General features: G+C 34.4%; 1 protein-coding gene across 2 annotated transcripts; it reads right to left on the minus strand.

Annotated features, from left to right (window-relative positions):
* Positions 1 to 736: 736 nt before the first annotated feature.
* Positions 737 to 11,914, minus strand: LOC148203106 (endoribonuclease YBEY, chloroplastic-like). Of its 2 annotated transcripts, none has more exons than XM_088105661.1 (12): positions 11,500 to 11,914; positions 10,409 to 10,660; positions 10,204 to 10,299; positions 9,771 to 9,954; positions 9,558 to 9,626; positions 9,376 to 9,476; positions 9,092 to 9,184; positions 7,525 to 7,596; positions 7,128 to 7,247; positions 6,996 to 7,046; positions 1,444 to 1,632; positions 737 to 1,119 (listed from the first exon to the last, which is right to left on the minus strand). In XM_088105661.1, the coding sequence occupies exons 1-12, from the start codon at positions 11,842 to 11,844 to the stop codon at positions 952 to 954; spliced, it is 1,740 nt and encodes a 579-aa protein (XP_087961787.1). In that variant the 5' UTR covers positions 11,845 to 11,914; the 3' UTR covers positions 737 to 951. The 2 variants fall into 2 exon arrangements, with proteins under 2 accessions (XP_087961787.1, XP_087961786.1); XM_088105660.1 differs by having other exon boundaries at positions 9,558 to 9,641.
* Between the last annotated feature and the right edge of the window lie 2,835 nt (positions 11,915 to 14,749).

Consider the following 14,749-nt stretch of genomic DNA (forward strand, 5'->3'; position numbering starts at 1 on the left):
TTTCAATGCAAATATGAAAATTATTCAAGAGTTTTAATCTAACAAATAATATATATTGGTTTATTGTTCATAATAAGAAATAACTAATTAATTAATAATCACCATTAAAGGTGGGTAAGTTAATTATTTTTAATTATCAATAATAAATTTAAACTTCATTCCAAGCATATCCTTAATATTAAAATGTACAAGTTTCAATTGTAAATAATGGCAACGTAACAGCATCACAAAAGGTAGAAAGTAGAATGATACGAGTAGCAGTAAAAAGCTAAAAAGTACGTAAACAAAGATTCGGAACATCCAACAGCAGTAGTTTAATGGCCTCGGAAACTCAACAAAAATGCCACGACCTACACAGATTATTATTTCCACGGCAAATTCACATAACCCAAAATAAGATTCATTAAATTCTTACATTAAGGTCATTTTGAGTTGATTTGAAGTAGTGAATTTGAGAAGATTTGAAAGAATTTGAAGATAAATTTTTTGTCGTTTATTTGAATGAATTTAAAAATAAACGAGTGAATTTGAAAATAAATTTTTTTAATTTGTCACGTCAATACAATTCTATACTAATTCTTACAAATTTTATTTCTAAATTCATTCTCATTTACCTCCAAATCGACAAAAAAAATTATCTTCAAATCCTCTCAAATCTCCTCAAATCCACTCAAGAACAGGGCCTAGCAGACTGAATTTTCCTTCATAAATCCTATTGTACAAGAGGAAGCAAAAATAACATACTTTGGGCATCAACCCTGTGAAACCTTAATAAAGAAATATTAGTGGTGCAAATTATTGTAATGATTGAGATAAACAATGACATGGTATAATTTCCTCAACTTCAACAATTTTGTGAAAGAAAATAAATGGGAAAAAATAAATAATCAGGGGTGATAGCTTAAACCCCTAAAAAATTTAATTGAAATGTTAATTGCAGCCTTCCGCGGCTCAGAATGCATATCGATATATGGCATCTGCTACACCATCTTCATCATTGCTTAAACCAATTACGTTAGCCACAGCTTTGGTTTTTTCTGATCCGTTACTAAGTGCGATGCCTAGAGAGGCCAGATCAAGCATCTCCATGTCATTTTCCCCATCACCAATAGCCATTATCTGTGTTAAATAAAATTGGGGCAAATATAAAGCCAGACAATACGCACAAATAAATTGTAAGATTGACCCCTCAAATCATCAGTAAATGTTTTGTACACACTCTAAGCCAAATGAAACTGCTAAACCTTTCATGAAAATTTTGGCTAGAATCTAACAGTTTTAATTAAATTAGATCGGGAAAAATGTTATGCGACGTCATTCAACTACTACTTATTTTAACTAGAATATTACCACCCTTTCCACATATGTGAGTGAACAGTGTTACTAGGAGAGTCTGCAAAGACAATGCAATCAACATTGAAGAAGAACTAATATTTGGGATACCTCTTTAGCAGTAACCCCCAAATGATCGAGCAGCACTTTTACTCCATTCCCTTTTGATGTTCCCAACGGTACAATTTCCAGCATGTCAGGCACAGCTTGAACAACAGTGGCACGACCTTTCGTTGCATCTGACCAGTATGGTCGCAAGGTCTCAGCCACCTTCTCGGCCGTGTCTAAGAAAATCATTTTCTGTGGGTAGAATCAAAATCTAAATGTCAGCAACATCTACATGTGAAAAGTGAACGTGAGCAACAACCACCAAGTCATTTCTTACTAGATGGGATAGGCTACTCATAACACATTCTGTATTACACATTCATTGCTTTATTATATCTTCAAAGTACTTTCACATGACTTATTGTCTGTATTTTGTACCTCTTATTGTCATTAGTAATAAATTGGCCTTATGTTTTCATAAATGTTTTAATGCCGTATTTTTAACTAATTTGACATTTGTCTACTATTCTGGACATAACATTTTTCTGTAGATATTATTGACTAATTCAAGATTCGTTGGATTCTTCATTTGGAAGGCTTTAGTTTCAATAAATGGTTTCCTAGATTTGGATTTTTCTTCAATTTTTAATATCTTTTTTTATTAGGAAAAGAGTTTCAACCAACATCAAACATAGGCTTGTAAGGTAAGAATTATCCCTCACTTATGCTGTAAGTTGGTCTTATCTCTAATTGATATAAAATCTCCAACACTCTTCCATACAAGACATGTAAATCTCATGCATGAGAATAAATATTTGTGGGTAGTCTGATAATAGGTAACACAATAGGCTTAATAAACTTCATTAGGATAGGCTCTAATACCAACATAGGTTGAATCCTTGATGTGTATTGAGCACATAGGGCTATGCAATTATAAATTAAAATAAAACAAAATGGGTCTGCCAACAAATCTAACAATATTCATTTACCAACTTGGTAGAAAATGTTGTAAATAGCATATAATTAAGATAAAATATTCTCAATATCTCCATAATAAATGGGAAAAAATATCTTTAGAATCTTCCTATTCATTTCAGCATATTTTTATTTTCTCTTTAAAAGGCTTTGATTATTACAAATAGAGATTATGAGAATGTAATTAAAGTGATTATTATCAATAAAATAATTCTTTACTTTCTTACATAGTTCAAGTTTGTCTTGTAAAGACCATAATCCAGGCCAAAGATCAGTACAACCCTTAGTCACCAGACAAGCTTTGTAACTGTTAGGTTTCTTGGTGACAAGAAGTTGAAAACGTTCAGAGTTTCCACCCACAAACCCCAGTGTTGACAATCTTAGCACTGGAAAACAATCTTATTATTCCAACACAAGCAAAGTACACGAAAACCACCAAGGGAGAATGTTTCCCTTCACACAGGATGTCAGTAATCCTGTCCAGCCTCTTCTAATACAAAAATGTCCCCTCTAAAAGACAACACCCCTCCTATATATAGTCTTCCCACTAAGGAGACTTACAACAACCCAAACCACCTAAAAACTAACAACCTATGTTTTATTTTTAACCACCTTCTCTTCTAACATATGGTCACCACATCCTCCCACGTGGTTGCCTCTGGTCCCCCTTCCTGTCATTCAATGAGAACCTGCTGCATTGGTTCTCCTTACTGTTGATTCGTCCTTCTCTCCAACACCTGGTGGGGAAAACAAATTGCAGATCTACCCTACAATTCCTCTGGCAACTCTTTCTCAACTTGCTGAGTCCCCAAAACTATCTTTAACTGGGACAATTGGAAAACTGAGTGAATGCATACTATGTTGGGTAGCTGTAACCCAAAAGCCACTGGTCCCACTTGTCGAAGCACTTTTAAATAGTATCTAGCTTACAACTTTGGGTGCAATCTGGTTGGCATTGTGTTACGATCTAAGGTAGGAGTAATAATAAGGGTTGGAAAGTATATGAGCAGAGAGAATATTTAGTATAAGTTAATTAGAGTAGATAAATATAGTATAAGTTAATTAGAGTAAATAAATATATATTTAGGGAAATATTCAATATAAGATATTTATAATTAAAGATATATGCTAGGATAATATACGGAGAGATATTTATATTAAATATAGGGATATTTATATTAAATATTAAATATAGGGATATTTATATTAAATATTAAATATAGGAATATTTATATTAAATATTAAATATAGGGATATTTATATTAAATATATTCTAGAAAAATATTTAATAAGAGATGGGCGGGAAATAATTAGTATAAATAAAGTTAGAGTCTAGGGTTAAAGACATGCTTTTGATTATTGAGTTTTGTGACAGACATTATTGTCTTGTGAGGGAGGTTATGCTCTCAAAGTAATTGAAGGAGGTTATGCTCCCAATTATTGTTTACCCTTGTTTATTCAGATATTACCATCAATAAAAGAGATTCATTCATCCATTGTTATTCGTTTATTGTTCTATTACGTGTGTTTATTGTTTCTATTACGTGTGAGAGTGTGAAAGGTTGTATTTGGATAGTTTACGTACTGAAGTACGTAACAATTGGTCCGACCTGCTGGATCGTCAAGGGAGGAAACTGCCGGATCGTCAAGGGAGGAAACTGCTGGATCCTAATAGAGACGAGTGAAAGACATCATAGAGGGAAGAATGCATGCAATTGAAGGGAAACTGGAGAGCATGGGGCACAGACTAAAGAACATGGAGTTGTCCCTAAGGAGGTTGAAGGCAGAGTTGAGTGGAATACGCCATGAAGTCCAAGCTCCAAATGGGAAGGGACTGCTGGAACCGATCGATAGTGGACTAACGGATCCTAATGTGAGCGAACTGCCAGAGCCGAACGATAGCAGACTGCTGGATCCGAACGTGAAAGAACGGACGGAACCTACAGAGAGAGGACTTACCGAGCCGAACGGGAGGAGACAGCCAGAACCGAACGTGAGAAAACTACCTGAACCAAACGGTCTAGTATTGGAAGGAAGAATGAAGGCTTTGGAAGGAAGGGCAGATGGAAGAATCAATACCCTGGAGAGAACAATGGAGTCTCTGAAGAGATGGGCCGACAAAAAGAACAGGGGGCTTGCAGTGTTTGGTACACTGGCAGAAGAAAGAGAGCGACGTGAAGTACTGAAAGACATTGAAAACCATTCCCTCAGGGCTTATGATTCAGGAGAAGTGGTAACCAGAATGCTGGACGAAGAATGGAAGACATTAGAGAAGGTTTTACCACCACCCGAACCTTCAGACATGAATTGATGAGGAGCCATGAGATCAAGCTCCCCGTTTCCAACCTTGAGGACAAGGTTGTTTTGCAGCGGGGTGTAATGTTACGATCTAAGGTAGGGGTAATAATAAGGGTTGGAAAGTATATGAGCAGAGAGAATATTTAGTATAAGTTAATTAGAGTAAATAAATATAGTATAAGTTAATTAGAGTAAATAAATATAGTATAAGTTAATTAGAGTAAATAAATATATATTTAGGGAAATATTCAATATAAGATATTTATAATTAAGGATATATGCTAGGATAATATACGGAGAGATATTTATATTAAATATAGGGATATTTATATTAAATATTAAATATAGGGATATTTATATTAAATATTAAATATAGGAATATTTATATTAAATATTAAATATAGGGATATTTATATTAAATATATTCTAGAGAAATATTTAATAAGAGATGGGCGGGAAATAATTAGTATAAATAAAGTTAGAGTCTAGGGTTAAAGACATGCTTTTGATTATTGAGTTTTGTGACAGACATTATTGTCTTGTGAGGGAGGTTATGCTCTCAAAGTAATTGAAGGAGGTTATGCTCCCAATTATTGTTTACCCTTGTTTATTAAGATATTACCATCAATAAAAGAGATTCATTCATCCATTGTTATTCGTTTATTGTTCTATTACGTGTGTTTATTGTTCTATTATGTGTGAGAGAGTGTGAAAGGTTGTATTTGGATAGTTTACGTACTCAGGTACGTAACACATTGTAACCTGTATGTGAGGACGAATCTTCAAGTATACCCAATCCCCTCCCTTATCTTAGAAGGCCTATGTATTTTATTAGCAAATTTTACCATTTGATCTTGAGCTCTCAATAGATGATAACGTAGTTGTCTGAGGGCCTCATCCCGATTCATGAGCTCCTATGCCACTGCCTCTACTCAGGATAAGGATGGAGGGGGCCTACCATACACAACCTTGAAGGGAGTACACCTAGATAAACCTTGAAAACTGGTATTATACAGTATTCTGCCCAGGGTATAAAACTATTCCAGTTCTGCTCAGAACTGAAACATCTCAGGTAGGTTTCCAAGGTTTTGTTTAACACCTCTATTTGTCCATTGGATTAGGGGTGGTAGGCTGTGCTCATACTTAGTTTTGTGTCCTGCAACCTGAATAATTCCTTCCAAAACAGGCTTAGGAAAGTACAATCCCTGTCACTTATTACCGATGAAGGAATTTCGTGGAGCTTAACTAACTCTTTTACAAAAATCGCTGGAATAACCTTAGCGAAGTAGGGGTGTTTGATAGGGATAAAGTGCCCATATTTGCTGAGCTTGACCACCACTACCAATATAGTATCATATCCATTAGATTTAGGGAGACTTACAACAAAGTCCAGGCTAATCTCATCCTATATGGCTTGAGGGATGGGTGAGGGCTGTAACAATCCTTGTGGGGAGGAAGCTAGATATTTATGTTGCTGGCACACCATTCATCCAGCCGCGAACTCAGCCACCGTTTTTTTCACACCTACCCAGTACAAGTATTGGGCAACTTCTCTATACATGTGAAACACCCCGAATGTCCCCCTATTGGAGTCATGTGGTACTCCTCTATCAACTTAGGAATCCAGAATGAAGTAGAGGATAAGACTAATAGCCCTTTGTAGTGTAGGCAATCATGTTCCAAGGTAAACGGAGTGTGTGAGCCTGCATCTGCCTCCAAATCTTTCCTGATCTTTTGTAGAACTGGATCCCCTTCCACTTCCTCCAAAACTGTCTGAAAATCTTACCAGAAAGGTCTTGTAATCACCTATTTCAGTTATGGCTCAGTCCGGTAATCCTATATCCTTTTGTTTTCTTAGTCCTCCTCCCTTGGACCTTAAATACTTGATTTCGGTGCCTCAAATCATATAACTGGTAACCAATCTTATTTTTCCTTCTTTACCTTTTCGAACTCCCTGCCTTTTGTTACTCTTGCAAATGGCTTTCAAATTAAAGTCTGGGACATTGAACAAAGTCACCCTCTTCCTCAACTTTCTTTTGGCTCTAATAACCATAAAAAGTTTCTTTGTTTTTATACTGTGTATTTAATCACATATGTAAATCATTTCTTTACAATCATTCGAAGTATTATATAGAAAATCCTAACTATAGCTAATAATGGAGAATATCCCTGATTATCAATTGTACATATTTCTCTAATTACTAAGATCAAATCATATCTTTTACACCTTTCCTCCTCTATTAGCTTCGTATGATGAAGTGTTAAGAATGCTATCATTCAGCATCCATGAATACATTAATCAGAAGATGAAACTAGAGAGCAAGGGTTTGCGCTAGTAATACCTGTATCTCAGCAGAAGCCAATAGATGTTCAACAGAAGGCATGACCTCAGCCTGTGAAGTATTTCCAGGTAAGACACAGTAAATGGAAAAATAGAATAGGATAAAGTATATAAAAATCCACAAACGAGGTACCTTTGGTTCATGGTATATTGTATGCAGTGAATCAACAAGCGGATCATGAAATAGGGTTAAGCACCGCCCTTCACAAAATGCAATAAGGGGTACCTTACTCTCCAAAGAGTAAAGACATGCCTGTATGTTTTAGAAACAAAATGATTTCTTAAATACAGTAACAAGAATGAAAGTCCTGAATCCGTAATCAGATATTTATATTTCAAGATTAGAATCTTCAATCATAGTGTTATGTACAAAATTGGCATAAGAAGTGATTTCACAGACACCTGAAAGTGGGCTGATAAAAATTGTTTTCTTTTCCTCATTTGGGTAAAAGAAGAAAAATGAGAAACTTGAAAAACTTAGTCCAAGAAATATAAGTTGGTAACTGAGTTACATAAGCAGAAAATGTTACCTCTTTACAGACATTTGGATCTAAGTTGCTCCTAAATATTTCCTGACCTTGTCTGCCATAAACAAGCAAACCCTGTAATAATGTGGTATGGAATATAAGGCACAGAAAAAAAAAGAAAAAAAAAACTATGAAAAGGAAAAGTTGTGTACAAAGTTATAGTCAGATTCTTCATGGTGTCATTCAATTAAATAATCTAGTGCTAAATCCATCACTTTACTGCATTTATCAATTTAAGCCACGTTTACCTTTTGAATTCCTGTGGGACTCTAAAATCACTGGTGATATACTTTTGATGGATAGAACTTGAGCTTCCATCGAAAAAGCTATATAGTAGAAACAACTTTGAAGTGAAATATCCATGCATAAATGAGTTCACATTTAAATGACTGCCATGTTCTATAGTTAAAACATCAAACTGCCTTAAGTACAACTAAAAATTTACTTGTTACTCTGGTTATTCTAATGATCGTCATGTTTTCTAATTAAATAATTAGTATTGAAGATCTCACATAGACTAAAGATATGACCAAAATATGGTATATATATGGTACAAACCTCATTTTACATAACCGTTTTAATGAAGTTTGCTGGACATAAATTTCACTTTCTTAATCAAAACTATCTTTTATAATATTTGGGGTATAACGAATATATAAATTATATACATATTATTAAAAATGTTTTTATTTTTTCTCATATCATATCTTTATTTTTTTTCAGAATTTCCATTTACTGTATTAATTTCATTTTTCAATATAAATAACACACCTATATTGCCTCAGAAATACACAGTTTCAGCTAAATGTCTATTTCTAATTGAATAAAGATGATGACAAGGGACATCGGTGATGTACATTACACTATTAGCATACAAATTATGTTTCTTTCTACTCCTTGCTTTATATATAAACCTTATTTGTGACGGAGAATAGTAAATCTAGGTCATATAACCATATATGGAATCTATCATGCCTCTTCCATATGCCAGAATATCAACTGCCAGATTTAAAATAATGGATTTTTGGCTGGCCCCCGTAATCTGCTATCTATTACATTATTACACTGATCCAATTTTGAATTAGACTATTGTTCTGTGGCGAATGCTACATAGGAATTTGTGTGGATCCATTATCTTCTCATTGTAATTTCTTTCAAATGTGAAATTGTACTCAACAACTATGCCACAAGTTTTAAAGCAACAAAGGTTTGTTGTCAATAAATGTTAAATGATTAACAGGAGCTCTTGGACTGGGATAATTTCTACATGTGTTCACAAAAGCCCTCACCAAGAATAAAATAAATTATACATGTGACAATCTCAGGTGCGGTTGGAAAACAAATTGCTGATGTCTTCAGAAAATGGGCAGAATTAACGAGCTGGACAGATGTTAGAGAACATTTTGGTAATCTCTTCTGCGAGTTAAGGTAGCAAAACTATTTACAATCAATTTTGATAGAGAATATCAAGTAGATGTTTCATGTCAGTTAATTGTGATACACAAATAAAACGTATGAGCGTTGCTAAATCTAGAAGCATTGTGAACAATAAAAAATTACGAAAGATTACCTGTAAGAAAACCCCAGGAGAAAACTCTGAAACAATGCCATCTTTTCCAGCTAAATCAACCGTTTTAAAAATGTCTATCACAGCTGGACGAGCCTATTTCCCAAATTTCAAAAGTAATGATCAGAAAAATTTTCAACCATATGAATGTCTATGCTTAAATAAGAAAATATACCAAGCTATACATAGATTAACAGAAACCAAGAAATGATCTCCATTATCCAATATAGAAAAAATAATCTATATTAGCATGCTACCCTGACAAATCATGGATATAGTAATCTTACTTTTCCGGTAGCTATCACAATTTTCACCCCTCTTGATGATGCCTCTCTCAAAGCATTGACAGTTGTAGAAGAAATTTGACTTTTGCTGTTCAACAATGTTCCTTTGTACAATACAGAAGTCAATTTAAATCCAGACGAAACATGAAGGAATATCTAAAGTGTAATTTTCACTGAAATCATACCATCCATGTCACAGAAGATATATCTGAACTTTGGTTTGTAAAATCTAAGACTTCCTTCTTTCTTCCTGTCTTTTGACAATTCATCTATAAGATTATGTCCCCATATACATTTTATGCAAATAAATACTTATTAGAATAAGATGGAAAGGTATAATAAAGCCAATAAATTATGCATGAGGATTGCTGAGGTATACTAGTAAAAAATACAATTACCATCTGAACTGCTGTGATGAAAATTTAAATTTGAATTTGTTTCAGCATCACATGCACTCTTTATTAGGCCTTTTCCTTTCCAATCAAGACTCTTCAAAAGGATTTCCTCCTCTCTCTCCATTTCTACTTCAGCCTCTTCACTTATTTCATGATCAAATCCCAAAAGATGTAACAAGCCATGAACCTGCAAAAAGATGAAGTAATTGCTATTCTCAAGTTCATCTTTCAGTTCACAAACCATAGACATAGTATTAGAAGATAAAATTCCAACATGTTAATTGTATTATATGTTTGAACTACACACCCACACTGAGAAGAGAATGAAACTCCAGATTACTTTCCACTTATGCTGATAGCCGAAGACAGCTACCATAATCTAACACAATAAAGTTCAGTACCAGGCAGGAAATAGTCAGAATATTATGAAACCAACCATAAGGATTCGGATCTCATCAAGAAGAGTATGCCCTCTTTCCTCTGCTTGTCTTGCGGCTGTCTCAACAGAAATTACAATATCACCCAACATGAGCTGCAAACAATTCATCACGTAGTTAGCATCCAAAAAGTATGTTTTAATTTTATTTATTGTCAACAACACCCAATGCAACTTATAATTAGCTAGATGATTGAATTCTTACAATAGGAATCTTGAGCTCAGGTATATGACTTGACATTGAGAGAACATCTGTGGCATGGTCTTCATCTCTCCATTCCTTATTAAGTTTTCGAATAAACTCATCATTGCAAAGAAGTATCGATAACTCAACACTATCAAACCCACCAACATCACTTATAGCAGTGTCTCGAGTTTTATAACCGGAACCTTTCAAACCATCAAAAGCCAATTTCATTGCCATTGGAACATTTAGCCGAAGCAACTCTGCAATGCTCTGTACCCAGTAAAAGCAAAGAGACCACATAAGAATGTATAATGCTGAACATACAAATATCTCTTTTTTTCAGATAAACAAAAGTTCTATAGGATATGATTGTAAGAGTTTATATGGAATTTATTCGAAATTATCATGTAAGTACTTATGCAAGTTCTTCAATGACGGGTGTTGTAACCTTCTAAAAGCATCTCTAGTATTACTTTTAACGGGTCCTACCATACTAAGTCAAATTTATAAACTTTCAGCAATTATTTACTCCAATATTAAAATCATCTAAGAAAGGAAATCCATCATAAAACATATTATCTCACAAATATATTGTTTTAGTCATAAAACCTGTTAATCATCATATAAGAACAACAGCTTATGAAGGAAAGTCATGCCACAGAAGTGTCAATGGAGAAGCTCTAAGGAGGTATAAGCTTAAATGTAGTAAGCTATTATTGACACGTGCCTAAGTCCAGAACTCACAAGCAAGTTCACAAGACTTCAATTAGTAAAAGTAATCATGTATGTTGCTATTTTATCTCAAGCTTAGTTATCCTTCGTAATTCATTTCTTTGTTGTTACTCTCTAGTACTTCTCAAACGAAGACCTAAAAGCTGAAAAACCATAACCACCCCGCCCCCCAGTGTTTCACATTCGCAAACAGAGCCCAAAAGAACAAGTAAAACATAATCAGAAACCATGAATAACATATTTACATAGAATTCTGCATGAATACTTTTAGAACAAGAAAATCCGAAGGAGTGAAATAAATTGTTATCATAAATAAATTTTATTTTCTTTTCTTAGAACTCTCTAGCAAAGTAAATATTGGGTTTGGTAATGAGCACCAAGATTTCGGGATCGTCAGGCAAATCTTCTTCGAGGCAAATTTCCACGCGGAGTTGCAACTCTTTCTCTTTGTTCTTGGACGCTCTTCGCCTCACCTTCCGATATTCCTTGCTTTCGGAGCGAACTCCTGCCACAAGGCGGTGCCTACCTTCGGTCCGGCACCGGGTGAGCGCATGAAAACTGCGGCCAAAACGCGGGGATTTCAAGAACAGAGAGACGCGGCTAGAGATGGCGCTTTTGAATGCGGGAGAGAAATGAGGGGGCTGAGTGACGCACGTGACGGCACGAGCCATGGTGTGGAGAGGAGGACGGTGGCAGAGGAAGTGGGAGAAACGGAGAAGCATTTAAGAATGGAGTTCCCACCAAATGTTGTTCCTTGTTTCAGGGTCTGGTACAATTGGGTACCTCGACCTACCAAGGAAGAAGACGACAATAAATCTTTTTTACTGTAATTTTTATTTTATAAAATTCAAATTTAAGGAAACAAACTTAATGTAATGTATAAAAAACTATTTTGGTCGAAAATCTCATTGTATAATATTTATATCAATAAATCTTTTTTATTGTAATTTTTATTTTATAAAATTCAAAATTTAAGGAAACAAACTTAATTTTCACATATATGAAATTAATTTCCCTTGTGTTAAATATATACATAGGATCCTCTAATTATAATAGAAAAAAATGGACTAAACCCAAAATACAAATAATAACAAACTAACTAAAGATAAAGATCAAAGATAAAGATAAAAGATAAATATAAAATAAAGATAATATACTCCCCTCAAGCTGGTGCATACAAATAGTTTGTACCAAGTTTGTTACTAATATAATCCATAAAGACTTAATGAAAATATCTACTTCTTGCACTCGAGTGACACCAAATTGCTAATGATTTGCAAGATGACATAGAAGACGAAATACCAACCCAAAAGACTCCCCTTGAGCAACAAATCTGGGAGGTTGCTTCATGTAAATCTCTTCTTGCAAATCGTCGTTGAGGATAATGGATAAAGAGATAATTGTTAGAGAGCCGCCACGGCTATAAACTAACAAAAAACCATCTTTTCCATGAAAAAAGAACATATATGAACGGGTCAAACGCAATGATGACAAAAGAGAGGTTAGAAGAGACAGCAGCGGAAAAAGCCATGAATAAATAGGAGAGATAAATCTTAAAAAATTCAAGATTCTCCCATTAAGGCACCTGAAAAAAAAGGAAAAAGAGTAACATCGATGCTCTGAATAGCTTCCTAAACAAGATGAGATGTGTGACAACACACGATGAACGTGAAAGTGGAAAACGAGCAACCTCGACGCTTTGAAATACTACTAGACATGCCATCATGCACGACAAAAAAGGAACAAATCTATAACTTCAAAAGGCGCTAAGAGCATGTAGGAGCTTCAATGAAGGCGTCATTGATGGCATGATGGTCGCCCAGCTGAGACAATCAAAACCATGTGATCGTCGGTCGAAACTAGAACTCTAATAGTGACAACGGTAGACGATGGTGCCGCCGGCAGCAGCGAATGTAGTGGTAGAGGCACTAGAAACTTTTTTTCCTCAAAAGAACCTTAGGCTCTAGATACCATGTTGAATATAATGAAAATTATAAATGAGATTAATCTCCCTTGTGTTAAATATACACACAGGGTCCTCTATTTATAATAGAAAAAATATGGGGTTAGCCCAAAATACAAATAAGAACAAACAAACTAAAGATAAAAGATAAATATAAAATAAAGATAATATATCTAACAGTATAAAAAAGGTTTAAACCCTCGGATCATCCTAGTATTTGTTGGGGAATCTCAGGTGGGTCCTCTTGTTTTTAACTGTCACAAATGGGTCCAAATTTTTGAAAAATTGAGCCAATTAAGCCCTCTCCTTTATTAGGTTTTCACAGATAGCGTTAACAGATGCTGAGCTTTATTTTTTTACATGGTGTGGCCAACCGTTTTTAATTAGTGTTTGAATTCGTGTTTTAGTTAGTTAATTTAGTTTGTAAATCTGTTCACACAAATCCCTCCACCACGGGTTTGATCTAATGACTAAACCAAATGATGGTCCTTGAGAGATGACCTAAGAGTCACTTCCTAGTATATACTGCACTTTAATTACAAATTAATTTGATTCGGGTATGACCTCAATCAGATTTGGCGTCGTTGTCGGGTGACAACGGTTTGGTTAAGCGATCCTATGTTATGTTAGTGTTAGTGTTTTGTTTGGAGTTGTGTTTTAGTGTGTGTTCTATGTTTTGTGTGATCTATTTTGTGTGCATTTTGTGTGTATTGATTGTTTGAGTTCATTCTTTGGTTGCATCATTTAACAAGTCAGAATTAGGAAGGGTGGTGTTGTTGGCATGTATTAGCAAGAAAACGTAATGAATAGTGCGCGCGCGATGAATAATGCCATGAATAGTACACATTTTTCCTAATTAATTGTAATTTTTCATTTGGATAGCAAGGGGTGTTATTTTTCTTTGAAATTTTTTGTGTGCACTTCCTTTGGTCCATATTTTGTTGGAAAAATCACAGAATAACTTATGGTAGTCCAAATTCATAGTTACATTTTTTTTTGAAATCAAGAGTTGTCAAAACTTCAAATTGTGATAACTTATGATGCTTTTATCGGAATTGGACGTATTATATGTCTATTTTTTGTAGAAAAAAAATTCTGGAAATTCTAGATCGATCCCAAAATTCTATGCCATTTGGTTTTGCTCATATCTTCAAAAAGAGGTCGTTTTCTATTATTTTTTATTTTTCAAGTTTTATTTCCTCATTTTTCCAAACTTTCTTTAATTGGTAAAAATAAGTATCCTTTGATTTTTACTTTGAAAATTTGTGTGTTATCATTTCATGAATTTAGGGTGTTGCTCACAAAATTTCAGCTCATTTGGATAAGGTTTGCATATACTTGCAGTTGTAACCCCCCTATGTTTGCTTGTGTTGACTTTTCATGATATGCATTCACTTAGTGCATGGCTAGGGGCAATCTTGGACCATCACCACCCTTTGATTCTGATATTGATAAGACATTTCATATATTAGTTAGGCATTCTAGGAAGTGATAGTCTGTGCATTTAGATAGCATTAGTTCATTAGTTGCATAACTCTTATCATTCTCTTTCTCCATGTCTGCCTATTTTGGTTTTGTGCATACTAATTCTTCTATTTGTGCCTTTGATTATAATTCTCATTTATATTCTGCTAATTTCTATGCTGAAAACAATATGGCTTAAC

The sequence above is a fragment of the Vigna umbellata genome, chromosome 2 (genome assembly GCF_029865625.1).
Source record: "Vigna umbellata cultivar VRB3 chromosome 2, Vumbellata_1.0, whole genome shotgun sequence".
Lineage (NCBI taxonomy): Eukaryota > Viridiplantae > Streptophyta > Magnoliopsida > Fabales > Fabaceae > Vigna > Vigna umbellata.